This window comes from Syngnathus scovelli, chromosome 10 (assembly GCF_024217435.2).
Source record: "Syngnathus scovelli strain Florida chromosome 10, RoL_Ssco_1.2, whole genome shotgun sequence".
NCBI lineage: Eukaryota > Metazoa > Chordata > Actinopteri > Syngnathiformes > Syngnathidae > Syngnathus > Syngnathus scovelli.
Genome location: NC_090856.1, coordinates 1,861,469 through 1,878,387, shown reverse-complemented (window position 1 = coordinate 1,878,387; position 16,919 = coordinate 1,861,469). Strand labels below are relative to the sequence as shown.

General features: G+C 42.1%; 1 protein-coding gene across 1 annotated transcript; it reads right to left on the bottom strand.

Annotated features, from left to right (window-relative positions):
- Positions 1-5,753: 5,753 nt before the first annotated feature.
- Positions 5,754-16,782, bottom strand: LOC125976195 (phosphatidylinositol 3-kinase regulatory subunit gamma). Its single transcript, XM_049732195.2, has 13 exons — positions 15,303-16,782; positions 13,438-14,011; positions 12,624-12,737; positions 12,194-12,290; positions 11,927-12,025; positions 11,632-11,812; positions 11,360-11,482; positions 11,157-11,299; positions 10,889-11,065; positions 10,731-10,799; positions 10,295-10,456; positions 6,292-10,220; positions 5,754-6,211 (listed from the first exon to the last, which is right to left on the bottom strand). The coding sequence occupies exons 2-12, from the start codon at positions 13,670-13,672 to the stop codon at positions 10,031-10,033; spliced, it is 1,590 nt and encodes a 529-aa protein (XP_049588152.1). The 5' UTR covers positions 13,673-14,011; positions 15,303-16,782; the 3' UTR covers positions 5,754-6,211; positions 6,292-10,030.
- Positions 16,783-16,919: the final 137 nt, after the last annotated feature.

Here is a 16,919-nt window from a genome sequence, read left to right as displayed (position 1 = left end):
GCTCCAACCCTAGATCTAACAATAGCTCTAGCTCTAACCCTAACCCTAGCTCTAGCTCCAACCCTAACCCAAGCTCTAACCCTAACCCTAATCCTAGCTCTAACCCTAACCCTAACCCTTGCTCTAACCCTAACCCTAGCTCTAGCTCCAACCCTAGATCTAACCCTAGCTCTAACCCTAACCCTAGCTCTAGCTCCAACCCTAAATCTAACCCTAGCTCTAACCCTAATCCTAGCCCTAACTCTAGCTCTAACCCTAACCCAAACCCTAGCCCTAACCCTAACCCTAACCCTAAATCTAACCCTAACCCTAACCCTAACCCCTAACCCTAACCCTAACCCTAACCCTAGCTCTAACCCTAACCCTAGCTCTAACCCTAACCCTAGCTCTAGCTCCAACCCTAGATCTAACCCTAGCTCTAACCCTAGCTCCAACCCTAACCCTAATCCTAGCTCTAACCCTAGCACTAACGCTTGCTCTAACCCTAACCCTAGCTCTAACCCTAACCCTAACCCTAGCCCTAACTCTAACCCTAACCCTAACTCTAACCCTAACCCAAACCCTAGCCCTAACCCTAACCCTAGCTCTAACCCTAACCCTAGCTCTAACCCTAACCCTAGCTCCAACCCTAACCCTAATCCTAGCTCTAACCCTAACCCTAGCTCCAGCTCTAACCCTAGCACTAACCCTAGCTCTAACCCTAACCCAAACCCTAACCCTAACCCTAGCTCTAACCCTAACCCTAGCTCTAACCCTAACCCGAGCTCCAACCCTAACCCTAATCCTAGCTCTAACCCTAACCCTAGCCCCAGCTCTAACCCTAACTCTAGCTGTAGCTCTAGCTCTAACCCTAACCCTAACCCTGACCCTGACCCTGACCCTAACCCTAACCCCAGAACCCTAACCCCAGAACCCTAACCCTAACCCAAACCCTAACCCTAACCCCAGAACCCTAACCCCAGAACCCTAACCCCAGAACCCTGACCCCAGACCCCAGACCCCTGACCCTGACCCAAACCCACGAAAACCCTGGAAAATCCTTGAAAATCCTTGAAAATCCTTGAAAATCCTTGGAAATCCTTGAAAATCCTTGAAAATCCTTGAAAATCCTTGAAAATCCTGGAAACCCCTTGGAAACCCTATGAAACCCTAACCCTTGGAAACCCCTGGAAACCCCTTGGAAACCCTTGGAAACCTAACCCTAACCCTAACCCCAGAACCTAACCCTAACCCTAACCCTAAACACAGCAAGAGCAAGCCTAACCCTAAGCCTCAGCACAGCAAAAGCAGGCCTAAGCCTACACAAACCCTAACCCTAACCCTAACCCCAGAACCTAACCCTAACCCTAGCTCTAACCCTACCTCTAACCCTAGCCCTAACCCTAACCCTCGCTCTAACTCTAACCCTAAGCCTAGCTCTAACCCTAACCCAAGCTCTAAGCCTAACCCTAACCCTAACCCTAGCTCTAACCCTACCTCTAACCCTAGCCCTAACCCTAACCCTCGCTCTAACCCTAACCCTAAGCCTAGCTCTAACCCTAACCCAAGCTCTAACCCTAACCCTAACCCTAGCTCTAACCCTAACCCTAACTTTAGCTCCAGCTCTAACCCTAACCTTAACCCTAACCCTAATCCTAGCTCTAGCTCTAACCCTAACCCTAACCCTAGCTCTAGCTCTAACCCTAACCCTAGCTCTAGCTCTAACCCTAACCCTAATCCTAGCTCTAACCCTAACCCTAACTCTAGCTCTAACCCTAACCCTAGCTCTAACCCTAACCCTAACTCTAGCTGTAACCCTAACCCTAACCCTAACTCTAGCTCTAGCTCTAACCCTAACTCTAGCTGTAGCTCTTGTTCTAACCCTAAAACCCTAACCCTGACCCTGACCCTAACCCTAACCCCAGAACCCTAACCCCAGAACCCTAACCCTAACCCCAGAACCCTAACCCCAGAACCCTAACCCTAACCCCAGAACCCTGACCCCAGACCCCAGACCCAAACCCACGAAAATCCTTGAAAATCCTTGAAAATCCTTGAAAATCCTTGAAAATCCTTGAAAATCCTTGAAAATCCTGGAAACCCCTTGGAAACCCTATGAAAACCCTAACCCTTGGAAACCCCTGGAAACCCCTTGGAAACCCTTGGAAACCTAACCCTAACCCTAACCCTAGAACCTCACCCTAACCCTAACCCCAGAACCTAACCCCAGAACCTAACCCCAACCCTAACCCTAACCCTAACCCCAGAACCTAACCCTAACCCCAGAACCTAACCCCAGAACCTAACCCTAACCCCAGAACCTAACCCTAACCCTAACCCTAACCCCAACCCCAACCCCAACCCTAACCCTAGCTCTAACCCTAACCCTAACTTTAGCTCCAGCTCTAACCCTAACCTTAACCCTAACCCTAATCCTAGCTCTAGCTCTAACCCTAACCCTAACCCTAACCCTAACCCTTGCTCTAGCTCTAACCCTAACCCTAATCCTAGCTCTAACCCTAACTCTAGCTCTAACCCTAACCCTAGCTCTAACCCTAACCCTAACTCTAGCTCTAACCCTAACCCTAACTCTAGCTCTAGCTCTAACCCTAACTCTAGCTGTAGCTCTAGCTCTAACCCTAACCCCGACCCTGACCCTGACCCTAACCCTAACCCCAGAACCCTAACCCCAAAACCCTAACCCTAACCCTAACCCTAACCCTAACCCCAGAACCCTAACCCTAACCCCAGAACCCTAACCCTAACCCCAGAACCCTAACCCCAGAACCCTAACCCCAGACCCCAGACCCCTGACCCTGACCCAAACCCACGAAAATCCTGGAAAATCCTGGAAAATCCTGGAAAATCCTGGAAAATCCTGGAAAATCCTTGAAAATCCTGGAAAATCCTGGAAACCCCTTGGAAACCCTATGAAACCCTAACCCTTGGAAACCCTGGAAACCCCTTGGAAACCCTTGGAAACCTAACCCTAACCCCAGAAGCAGGCCTAAGCCTACACAAACCCTAACCCTAACCCCAGAACCTAACCCTAACCCTAACCCTAACCCTAGCTCTAACCCTAGCTCTAACCCTAGCCCTAACCCTAACCCTCGCTCTAAGCCTAACCCTAACCCTAACCCTAGCTCTAACCCTACCTCTAACCCTAGCCCTAACCCTAAGCCTAGCTCTAACCCTAACCCAAGCTCTAACCCTAACCCTAACCCTAACTTTAGCTCCAGCTCTAACCCTAACCTTAACCCTAACCCTAATCCTAGCTCTAGCTCTAACCCTAACCCTAGCTCTAGCTCTAACCCTAACCCTAGCTCTGGCTCTAACCCTAGCTCTAACCCTAACCCTAGCCCTAACTCTAACCCTAACCCTAGTTCTAACCCTAACCTTCGCTCTATCTCTAACCCTAACCCTAGCTCTAACCCTAACCCTAGCTCTGACCCTAACCCTAACCCTAGCTCTAACGCTCGCTCTAACCCTAGCTCTAACCCTAACCCTAGCTCCAGCTCTAACCCTAGCTCTAACTATAACCCTAACCCTAGATCTAACCCCAGCCCTACGTCTAACCTTAGCGCTAACCCTAGTTCTAACCCTAACCCTCGCTTTATCTCTAACCCTAACCCTTGCTCTAACCCTAGCTCTGACCCTAACCCCAGCTCTAACCCTAGATCTAACCTTAAACTTAACCTCAGCCCTCGCTGTAGCCCCTTACCCTCTAACCTTAGCTTTAACCCTAAACCTAGGTGTAACCCTAAACCTCACCCTAGCTCTAGCTCTAATCCTGAACCTGCACCGTCCTGCTTCAATGACTACCGCCCCGTGGCACTGACGCCCATCATCATGAAGTGCTTTGAGCGGCTTGTCATGGAGCACATCAAATCCGTTCTCACACACCTGGAGAGAAAGGACTCTTATGTGAGGTTGCTGTTTGTGGACTTCAGCTCTGCCTTCAACACCATTGTGCCGCAGCGACTCATCTGCAAACTCGACGAGCTGGGCCTCAGTACCTCCCTCTGCAACTGGCTACTGGACTTCCTCTGTCAGAGGCCTCAGGTGGTGCGTGTTGGCGACAAATCTCCGCCAGCATCACGCTGGCATCATTGCTCTTCACCCTGCTGACGCATGATTGCACTGCGACCTACAGCGACAACCGCATAGTGAAGTTTGCTGACGACACGACTCTGGTGGGTCTCATCACGAAGGGCGACGAGACTCGGTACAGGTCGGAAGTTGACCTTCTGACCACATGGTGCAGGGATAACAACCTCCTGCTGAACGTCAACAAGACCAAGGAAATTGTTGTTGACTTCCGGAAGGGTCACACAAAACACCTGCCGCTGATCATCGATGGTGCTGTGGTGGAGAGGGTGAGCTGCCCTGAAGGACATTTACACTTCCCATCTCGCCCGCAAGGCAACCTCGATTGCGAGAGATGTGAGTCACCCGGCTCACTCTTTGTTTGACCTTCTGCCCTCTGGGAAGAGGTACAGGAGCCTGCGCTCCCGCACCACCAGACTTGCCAACAGCTTCTTTCACCAGGCTGTTAGGACCCTGGACTCGCTACGCAGAAGGGGGAAATTTCGGTTTCTTTGTGTGTCTTTGGCATGTGGAGAAATTGACAATAAAGCTGACTTTGACTTTGAATCCTAACTGAAGCTTAAACTGAACCCTAGCTTTAGCGAGGTGTATGGTTATATGGCGTAGCACACGAGCAACTGTGTTGTAAATTTTTTATGATAAAAAATTTTAGGTCCCTCTGAGATTCGAACCCGAGTTGTTGGGGTGAGAGCCCAGAGGACTAACCACTACACTATGCAAAACGTAAGTAAGTGCCAAGGCAAAATGAGGTCACTGCAATCTCCATTAGAATTTATTTTTTCTTTCTCCCTCCCATTTTGCGCATAGGTATTAACAAGTAGAATAGTTTTTAATTATTCACAATTATTTAGGCAGTTAATTATGGGATATTTTGGTACACTACACGAGGTGAATAAATAAGAACGTTCAGCGAACGATTTGGTGAACGTTTCTTTTGAACAAATATTTTGAGTGAACCAATTCTAAAGATTCAGTTCACCTGAGAACTGGAATGCACATCACTAGTACAAAACAGTACAGACGACCGTGAGTTGCCATGTCGAAATAGCCGCCTGATTTATGGCATGAGCTCTTGCTCGGTAAGATCTTGGTTCGATCCCAGGTTTGAGAATATACGTAAATGTGCTTTTATTGTGCAACTAACCCTTTATTTAATTCTTCTTTTTTTTTTTTTTAACCTCGTGTAGTGTACCTATTGTAGTGTCCATGAGGTGTACCTACACATATTGTCATATAAAGCACCAAATGTCTGATTTTTATGTTTTAATTGGCGAATAAAGAAACAAGGAATAAAACACCAGACAAGTTTTAACATAAATGTTTATTAAAAATAATAATATTAAAAGTACATTTCAAACCAGCAATCCAATGTGAAATTGCAGTAGATATATTGGATAACAATAGGCGTATATAAGCATGTTTTTTTTTTTTAACTACTAAGTGTTATACCACTAGACTATGCTGAGTGTTTACCAGCTCAGTGGCCTAAGAGGAGAGTGTCCGCCCTGAGTTTGGGAGGTCGTGGGTTCAACCCACGGCCGGGTCATACCAGTGACCATCATAACAATGGTACTCATTTCTTCCCTGCTTGGCACTCAGTGTAAGGGGTTGAAATGGGGCCCCCCCCTGCTGCTCACGATCATTGGGACAAGGAATAAAACACCAGACAAGTTCTAACATAAATGTTTATTAAAAATAATAATAATATTAAAAGTAAATTTCAAACCAGCAATCCAATGTGAACGTATCCTCAATGATTTGTTTTGTAACGGAACGAGAGCGGGCGGGCGCCATCTTTGAATGGATTTGCTCTGATTTGGACATGACGTAACAAATTCGTTACATTTATCAGTTTGCATAACACGGAAATGGCACACGCATAATATAAAATAATAAAAAAATTGTTTCGTTGACTAGAGTCAAACTAACATTTCCTATAGCTTTATCGGCGGCGTCATTTACGAACCTTCTACAAACAAACGAATGAAAAAATGCTGGCCAAAAAACAACAACAAAAAAACGCGAAAGACATTTGAAATAGCACCAAAACGTGCAACGACGCGACGCAAAGTCGATTGTGGCGTGCCGTGCCCAAACCTCAAGCACTCCCTAGACAGCGAAAATCCTGCAAGAAATAATAAATGGCATCGTAAGAAACTGCAAACATTTGCTCACGGGCTAAATTGCCTGCGGCCTACAATTTACCTCCAGGCCCACCGTCGTGGTGGACGTGACGTTGCCGAGTCACGAGAGTACGACAATCCTGCGACAAACAAAATAAAAAAGGCTTGTGAGAAAAGGCAACAAAGCACACATTTTGGGGCCGATGTGGTGGTCGCCTGTCATGGTGACTACTGTGGAAAGGGTTGCTTCGGACTAGTGATGTGCATTCCACTTCTCTTAGGTGAACGAATCTTTAGAATCAGGTTCACTCAAACGATTCGTTCAAACGAATCGTTCAACGAATCCCCCCCCCCACACACACACACACACACAATGATACGGCTTTTTTTTTTAATAACCCATACACATCAAACAATACAACTACCCCCAAATTATTATACATGATAATAATTGGTAAAAAAAAAAAAACAGCTTGAACAAAAAATAAATTTCTGAATCAATTTAGTTGAAACTGTAGAATTTTGCCCCAAATGGGACAAAAAAAAAAAAAGTACAACGAGAAAACGCGATGCTTAATACATGTCTTTATAATCTCGACTTTATTTGGTAGTTAAAGTGCATACATGGACAAAGGAAGGCAAGGAAGGACAGCAACTAAAACATTTTAAACCAGCACATTTCTTCATATGACTGACTTCTAAAAAGAAAGACAAGCTACCTCAACACAACGCACAGTGTCATTGCATAATTCAAATAGTAAACCAACATTGACATGAACATATATTTCTTCACAGCAAAAAAACTATTCAGTGCACCTAAATGATTTGGATGAAAGCAGAGAGACACATTTGTACAGTCACAACAGCAACAAGCCAAAGTCACAGAAACAGGAAGAGGTATTTGATTGTATACACAGTTCAAACTGAAACCAGCACGGGGTATTTTTTCTTCCCATTTGTCTTAATATGGATTTGTTGTTGTACAAATTGCTTGACAAATTGACAAAATGCAAGATAATCACTTTTATTATTCAAACCATTAGACCTTTTCAAATATTCCAAACTTCTCAAAGATAACATCTAACAAACTCTAAAAATGTTGACAATCCCATGACTTGACTTCCCAGTTGTACAATATAATAAAAATAAATTTGATTCCATCGAGTTCAACCCCCCCAGCCAATATTTCATCATTTTAATCGTCCACACCACAAACTAAACCCAATTTAAAGGCCTGAGCATTGTGATTTTTTTTTAACCTGCAAGAAAACTAGGAGGTATTTCAAAGAACATTTCAATGGCTACCCTTTTTAAATAGTCTTGTCATGCACATGGCAAGTACAGTGAACTTCTACTGGCTATTGTGTAATTGCTACAAGAAAGCAAAGTGATCATTTGAACTACGCTACTTTCATTTTTTTCCCCGCAATAATGAAAAGGTTATGAACCACTACACCAACAGAAAGAGAAACTCCACAAATACAAAGTTGTCTATGTCAAATGAAATATTGTTAGGAAAATGGTGAAAACACTGTCTCGGAATTCCTCTGTCAGTCATATGACACATTTAGCACCATCACAAATCGGCTTGCTTCATGAAAGACAAATAACACGACTTGATGGCATGAACGGCGGCGGCGGCGGCGGCCATCATCATCATCATCTACATCACTTGAGATGCTTTAGTGCAAATTCTGTGCTTCTCCTGTTTCCTGTAAGTAATGTGCATACATGTTTGATCTATTTTCTTTCATCAAGCACTAACTCACGAAGAGAAACAAGAATACAAGCAGTGGGTTTGTATCACAACTTCCCGTAGATGAGGTGAGTTTTTTTTTTTTTTTTCCCACGGCCTGAATATTATCCTTTCCTAGGAATGTTGTAGGATTATTTGTGACACTTGTCGAAATTGATAATGGAGAATAATAAAGTGTCACATGGTGTACCATTTTCCATCCTTGTTAAATCCTTGTAGGTCGTTATTAACATGACGAGTATATTTTTTTTCTATAACCAGAGACAAGTGCTGTTTGTTTCGTAGAATAACAAAGTTCACATCTTGACTGGAGCTTCAAGACACAATATTGTTCAGTCTACGGGGACAAGCTTGTATCTCACCGAGCAGCCAAGGTTAGCGAGGCTTTGAGCACGGCCTGAATGTTGATTTTACCGTTGCGAAGACTTTTGCCAGACTTTTTTTCAATTAAGAACGACTTGCAACTGTTTGCAACCTTTTAGGAACCCTGACGAAACATTTGCAGCTTGCTAATAATAATAAAAACAGCTTCAGATTTGAGACTGTATTAATTCATATATTTCTACTTTTCCATTTAAGTCATACATAAGACTTGACGGTTTATTACTATTTAAAAAAAAATATTGAATGTAATTTGATGAGCACCAGTCCACCTCCACTCTGAGAGCACAATCAAGGAGAGCAAACCTGTCCAGGGCTGACAGACAGATCTGACATGTAAACACATTTCGAAAAAGAGACGAAGAATCGAGCGCTGTTTTGATTGTACCTCACAAATGCTTGAAAGAACTCCTAACACTGCAACCAATTGGATTTCAAACCTGCTCATCAACAAAATTCAAAAGCTTCCTTAAAAGTGGAAGTCGTGACTGAGCTGAAAGCTAAACTTGCAATAAATCTAATGGACCTTTTCTTGTGCTTTTCCTGTGCAAATGGAAATATCATTACAAAAACCACCCAAAGGCACTTTTAATCCAGAATTTCCTGGATTACTTTCTCCAGCTCAAATCTTATAACCTGGATCTAGAGATGCGGATGCATTGGAATCAGTCAAACGCTTTAGTAGCTCAAATTGTAATTTTTTTTTTCCCTACTTATGTCCTTTGGAATCATTTCATTCTGCTTCTCATCTCATTATTTTAATACTTAAAATGGGATGGAGCACCCTAGTCATTGTGTTTGAACTTCTCACAGTGCTGCAAGGAGCGCACTTTGACATCGTCGTCTTGTGTGACTTAACATACAACAGACTAAACATTACTCAAAAATGGATTTCCTTTTCTTTTTTTTTTTACTGTAACGAATGTGCTTATCTGACTTCTTATCTTAGACACTATACCTAATTTTATGAAAGAAATTCCATGCTTACCACACACAGGCATAACTTAAAGGAAGAATATTTAGTTGGATTAAAATCTTGCATTTTTGGTGGGTCAATTCAATTATATCTAATCTTTACAAATCAACTACACAAATAAATGGGGGGAAGATTTGTAAGTCTTATTTTTACAAAATCTTTGTTTTGATTATACTTGTGAAATCTGTCTGAGATTAGAATATTTGTAATTATTTTTGAGTATTTTACTTTACATTAAAATAAATGAATATGTTAAGTAGACATGAAGTGGCTGAAAGAATAATTGCAATAAATTTTAATCATTTAATAAACCTTTCTGGGGCTTATTTTCAAAATGTCATTTAAATCTAAGACAGTTCTGACCTGTTGTCCTAATTCTTTATCGACCCACTCAAAAAAACAGAATTTAATCAACTTAACATATTTGATAATTTACATTAAACTAATGTGGAGCATTCAAAATTATGTCTATTTTTTTGTATTTTGATGTGACTAATATTTATAGGATTGTTGGTCATATACAGCATGTAAAAAAAAATTCACATTGAAATTGTAAAAACACTACTTTTTTTAGTTTTTTTTTTTTTAGTTTGAGCTGGTTAAAGATGTCCCTCATCTTTTTTTGTTGTTGTTGTTGTCTTTTACCGAGTGCCCATAATACAGTGAAGCGTTGAGAAAGTGCTATCAGTGTGACGTGCTGGTGGTTTCTCAGCTGGGCTGCTGGCTGAGAGCAGGCCAGGCCAGGGTTACATTCAGCTGCTGGTTGTGTTGGATCAGGGATGTGTGCTGATAGTGGAGGACCAGCTCTCTGAGTGACGAGTACAAGTTGTAGGGCTCAGCAAAGCCGTAGCCTGTGGACGTCCTGTTGATCACACAGTGCTTCACGTGCCCGTCCACACTGTGCGGGAGGATGGACACCTGTCACTTTCTGGAACCTGAGCAATTATCCAGAAGAACGTGAAAGGTACTCACACAACAGAGCAGGCAAAGGATCCTTTTTGACTTTGGCTATCTCTGATGAGGAAAGTGCCGTCTCGTTTGCCTTCCAGAAGCTCCTCGGCTTGCTTCCGAGTCATACCTCCTACGTACCACGTCCGCTCTTCGCGGTGCGTATCGTCTGCTAGAGTGTACGGGCTAGCAAAAGGGAAAGACATTTTTTATTAGATGCAATTTCATATCCAGAATTAATTATTTTGGTTTTGTGGGAATGGAACTGTAAATTGAGAACGTCACAGTGGAACTCACTATGCTCTCTTTAGCATTGACACTAACTTATTATTTTTATTAAAAGAAAAAAAATGACTGATGTCACAATTTCCATCCCGTTTGTAGATTTACACCATTGTCACCATGGTGATTTCCAACGTATTAATTAAAGCATTAGTTTTGGATAAATGATGACACTCACTCTTCTTCATTGCGTACACCGAGCCAGTCATCAATCTGGCTCTGCCGGGTTCCTTGCTGAGAAAGCCAGCTGGAACGCAAAGTTACAGCTGTAGGCATTTTCAGGAAGTAAAAACAAATTGCTCAGAAAGTGTAAAAAAGCGCCAAAGTGAAACTTACAACAAATATTGATCTCTGATCCTCCTGAGGTGCACAAGGTCTGGTTTCAAGTGGTTTAATTTCCTGTCAAGCTCCATGTGGGCCAACACCTTCCTCCTTAATTCCTCCTCCAACTTTATTTTGCTATTATGGATTTCCTCCACTCTGGATTGCAGCTCGTCAGGGTTGTTTTGCAGCCTATGAGCAAGCGGGAGGGAGAATAGCAAGTACACTTGATTACTCTTTGTAAAAAACAAACGATAACAACAAAAAAAGTTCGTCTCCATACTTGTCGGTCTCCGTGCTGTTGTCTAATTTGAAGAACATGTCGATGTATTCCTTGCTGTAGCGTTCGTGCGTTTCACACTCCTCCTCAAAAATCCGAATGATTTCACTGAACGCCTCAATGGCCATCCTTTTAGTCTGCAATTCCTACATTGAAGAAAGAATATTCAAATTTCAATGGACTCCTATTTTTTTTGCTTAGCCTACCTGTGATGTTTGGTTGAGCTCCTCATAGAGACGGTCATACTCTTTGCTCTTCCCTTCGTATTGGCTCTGAAATACCTTGAGCCGTTCTCTAACCGCATCCATGTCAAGTTCCATCACAGCTTGCTGCACACATGGCACAAAATTTAATTTCTACAAATGTCTATGCAATAATATCCTTTTATATTATTTATGGATCATGTATGAAATCATATTAAATATTGATATATTTACCACTTTTTTTGGTAGTACAGAAATCAAAACAACAGACCCACCTGCATATATTTAGAGATGGGAAACAACAGCCGTGTGTCCAGTTTGGAATTGTACTGGGCCAGTGACCTGTTCTGGTAATACTGAATAAGGTCCACCACAGAATGGAAGGTCAACGGCTCGGAGAAGCCGTACCTTCCTTCATCGTGGAAAATCTTTATCAGTCTATTGGAGCCGTTTTTCCTATAAGATTTAGATAAGTCAAAGCATCATTTAGCAGTACTATAAATTATTTTTCAATTAAATGCAAATATCCTCTTCAGGTTAATTTGTATAATAAACTGCAACCTTCTGTACCTCAGCGTGAGTGTATATTCTCCCTTGACCTTGTTGGAAGCATCACGCACCAAGAATGTGCCATCGGGTGTGTTTCTCATCATTCCATTCACTTCATCTCTGCTCAACGACACAACATGGACTTTTTTTTGGTAAACATATCTTCATTTAAAAAAAAATTCTAATTAAAAATCCTAATTTGAATCATCTGTCTGAGGAATTCAAGTCTCCATCATCTATCTTTTTTAGGATTTTTTTTTTCTTCTAAAGAGTGAAGAGCTTATGCACCTTGAGATGTTGCCCCAATACCACTCTGCATCAACCAACTGTTCAGAGCAGGAATCGCATGGTGCCATTGCTTTGGTGATGAAGCTGGCTTGGATCCCTGCCCACAACAAAGTAGACACTTCATAATATCGTTTTCCACATTTATATTCACAGTACTCAACCCTGATACTGATACTAAGTACCGATACCACTAGTACTTTTCATACATTTTCTCAAATAAACAGTGACAGTTCATTTCATTTCAATCCCTTGGCTACAAGATTAGCGATACCTTCAAATAAGCCTGGTATCGGTACCCATATCTAGTATCGGTACTCGCCCATCTCTATAATTGAGAAAACTTCTATTTAGACACGTATCAGATCTATTATTCAAATTGCATACTGACACAACATATATTGGCTTTGATGAAGCAAGTTGAAGAGCGTACCGTCTTCTTGGAACACATCATTATCAGCATCAGCCATGGTGGTAAGGTCCTGCCCAAAAGCTGTCAGAGACTCAGCCTGGCTGTCATTTCTGTTCATCTTTGTCTCCAAGAACACTGCGACATCAAATGTAGAAAGGTTCAGTCAATAAACGAACGACTGTCTGCATCATGTCTGGGTTGTTCCCATACTGCCGTCCTACTGACAAGGACTTGAGATTAAAAAGGTTATGTTGCTTAGTAGCGTACACTGCCCAGACTCGTCTACTGACAGGTGACACGGACTGTCTGACTTCCTCGAATACCAGAAATGACACTCCTCAATGCTCAGGCACACTGGGCCCGAATCCACGTCGCTTAGAGCGCAACCTCGCCTCGCCTCGCAAACGACAGCTGCCCGCATGGACATTTCATATTACGCCGAGAAACTGGATCGAGCTGCCGCTGTGTGTTTATTGTGTCTGTATCTTTCGGCTTTTCATCTCCATCTATTTAAGAAAGCATTTGATTGGCCGGCATATGGAATTGCGTGGGTGACCTTTATGTGCGCAGAGATCACGTCATGGTATTAGCAGTTGATGAAAGTTTACACCTTGGACACTTGAGATTCATTTAATTACTGTAGCCACAGCAGTATGTTGAAGGAATAACATGAAGGACTTGGTATTATTAGAAAGGCCTTAACTCACCCATCCGTGCCCTATATATATAAAAATATATATTTAACCTAAATAGTCTGATCCATTCGGCTGATGAATATTAAATGGATTTGAATTTGAAAAAATTGATCAACATATTGCGTCATCTTCATTTTTACCTTGATCTGCTGATGACGGATTGGAGCATGAAGCTGAACACATCATCCCGGACTCCTGTGGTGACTGGCTGGATGTCGATGACGTGATGGGATGACACGCGGAATGGGATTGGGGCTCATCCCCCGTTTGGTCGCTCTTCTCTTCCACAAGATTGAGTGCTGCAAACGGTGACGTCAGAAAATCTGCAGCCTGGAACTTGTCGGCTGTCCAGAGGTGGAAACCTGCATCTGCCATTTTCCCCGACGAAGACGGCTGGGTTGAATTGAGGTGGTGTCGCGGCAGGACGCTGGGGTTCCTAAATTCCGTTGATCACATGCTAGATGATCTATCACCTGCCAGTTACACTCATGGCCAACGATGGAGAGGGAGACAGATTTGCAGATTTCACAAATGCCATTTGTTCAGGAGGTAGTGCTCGTTCTTCTGCCTCAATTTGTCATTGAACCACATCCTTGAGCAGACTGACAGTCAGTAGAGCTTGATCCAACCATTGCATTTGAAGTCATTTTCGTAGTTTTGTGCAATGATTGGCTCATTTAGATATTAGTTGCTTGAAAGTGACCGATGAACATCCTGAAAACAGGAAGAGCACACAGTCAGCATTGCGTAAACTCTATTTTTACATCTAAGGGGGAAAAAAAATATATATATACATATATTTATTTATTTAATTACAAAAAATAATATAAAAATAATAAAAAATATTTTATTTTGCAAAAAATATGTATATATATATATATTTTTCTATCTGACACAAACCGATGCAGTCTTGCGCAAAGTAGGACCATAATAGAATATAAAATGTTTACTTTTTGCTACGCCATAAACGACCATAGCATCAAAATACGCAGACATGAAACCAAAGGTTGAATCCTATTTAAAATCCCAGGCATTTAAATTCCCTCCTGCATCCCCCCCCCCCCCCCCTCTCCCGTCATGGCCCAACCTATAGAGAAAATGTTTAATAATAAAGTTAATGCCACAAAATCCTTTCCCAAGCATCTGATGCTCCTTATCTAATGCGTATCAGAATCTGTTTGAGGTGTGTTGCTTTTTATTATTTAAAAAATATAACTACAGTTGGTTTTATAGCAATGATACATTGATATAAATTACGCTCATTCTATCTTAATCGGATTAAACAGCGATACTCCGATACCTACTAAATTTCCCCAAATCTGCACGAAAACCTGGATCCTTAAAAATTCTGCCTTCATATGGCTTCTTTTCAATATTTAATTTCTTGTTCCTTGCCGTTTATATCGAATAAACTGATAAACTGATAAAGCATACGGTCGAGCGCAACATTTTCGATCGATGCCGATCGTACATCGATACGTCGAAAATTGTCAGTAATATTTTGAGCGAAATGCGGACGTGACGCAGTTTCAAAATGGAATTTCTCGGTCTAAGAGAGTCATTTGACACTCAAAGCAACTTCAACTAACTGCGTATTCTAATTTCTGATCACCGCTGACAAGGTTCAAGATCCGATGGATTTTTCCGATGACTCCATCCAACTAATCTTTGCTCGGTTCTCAAATCACCGATAAAATACAAAATCCCAAGGAAAAGCCTCCCACAATGGCATTCCTAAAAAAAAAATCAAGGTTAAAATGTGAATCAAATACCGACTCTAGTAACCAAGTAGCTAATACCCACCGCATCAAACCAAAGGACGGAATCGTTTCTGCAGATGGGACGCTTGACGTTCGCCATATTTGTACGAACCCATCATACGCCTCTTTGCCCCGTGTGTATGCTAAAAAGAAGTTTTGCAATGGCAACTTTTTGGAAGGGGGGGGGGGATACCCCAATTACCTTACAAATGGAGCTCTCCTTGGAAATGCCAGTAGGCACTTACCCGGTCCAGGACTGCGGAGAGCGGCCATCAGCAAACGTTTCGTCGACATCCATGAAGCGGCGAAGAGACGTGGCCGGCCGGACGCACACGTGGCTCAGATCAAACCAACCACCGGCTTGGGTCCTCACGCCATCTTATGTCCTTCCGCTCCTCCTATCCTGTACCGCCTCTTCTCCTGTATCCTCCATCTTTGAAAATCCTCTCCTCCCGATGTGTGTATATCCCATCTGAATACAACTTCTTGCCGTGATGTCATTCCTCCTGGGTATGTCTTTTTTTTTTCCTCCAGTGACACTTCCTTAGAATTCTTTTCCAGACTTTTCCAGGACTAAGCCCATTTTTTTGTTTACTCTTTCAAATGGCTGAAAATAAAGAAACTTTTTTAGAGTGGTAGGTAAAAATGCTGACATTTGAAAGTAGATCAGAACACCATAAAAAAAGAAACTAAAAAAATGTTGCTATTTTCTAAGTAAAGAAAGGTAAATGGAGCACTGCTCTCTTCTGACTGGAACTCTTTTTCACAGTTGAAGAGCATAGTGTGCCAGCTCAGTGGGAGTCAGAAGCATGAGAATGAATCGGCGGGAGAGAGGGGAAGAAGGGGAGAAAAAAAAAAAAAAAAGCTCTAAAATAAATAAATAAAAGAAGGATGCCACTGTTGCTATACAGAGCGAGGTGCTTAGCGGGCTCTTGAAATTCTATTGGCCCGCTTGTTGCCATGTGCTTAGGAATCAGCAGAGATGCTGCTAACAAATCAAGGAAATGTTCTAATATTAGACTGTATGTATCTAGGCAGTGGGAGCCCCTGACCTCTCTACTCTGCAAGCATTACGTTCCACTTCACAGATCAACATAATGAAAGAAGTGGTGTGGAAGGAAGTGGTTAAAAAAATGTTAGGTCATCGTAGACAAAACAAGAGCGGCAGCCCCCGCGGTTCTTTTCCTTTCGCTGACGTCCCAGACAGACAGACAGACAGCCAGCCAGCACAGCTCTCGCCGAAAGGATTTAGTTACCGTTGTGTCTTTTTATTACTTAATTGGCTTAAAATATCAATCTATTCATAGCAGCCTTTTTTCGGTAAAAGCTATTTATGATATATGCTGCAGTCACGGTTACTCGTGATGATGATAATTAATTTTTTAAGTCAAATCTGGCTGTTTTTTCACCATTTTTTTTTTTTTTTTGCAGAAGATAAATGTGAGCAACCAAGGAGTTATGTTCACTATCCAAAGCTACTGATTTATTTTGTTAAGAAATAACATTGCATCTCTGTATTAAGGAAAAATCTATTTGTATAATCATGCATTTAATTTTGTAATGATTTGAATCTGAATACGTCAGTTAATTGTCTGTGTTTACAAGAATATAACTGGATAGCAATTATATCAAAGAATAATGAGCAAGGATTAAAAATAAAGGTTAGCTGTGTTAATCTACACTATTAAACATAATCCTCAAGACATAGCAATTTATAAACATGAGGACGTGTACACACCGAAATGAAAAAAAAAAAAAAAACCTTGTTTATGGTGATCTTGAGGAACTCCTTCCTGGTCTTGGGGTGATGTCCAAATGCTCCCAACATGACCTTTGTAACAGTAGTGGCGTTGTTCTTTTGC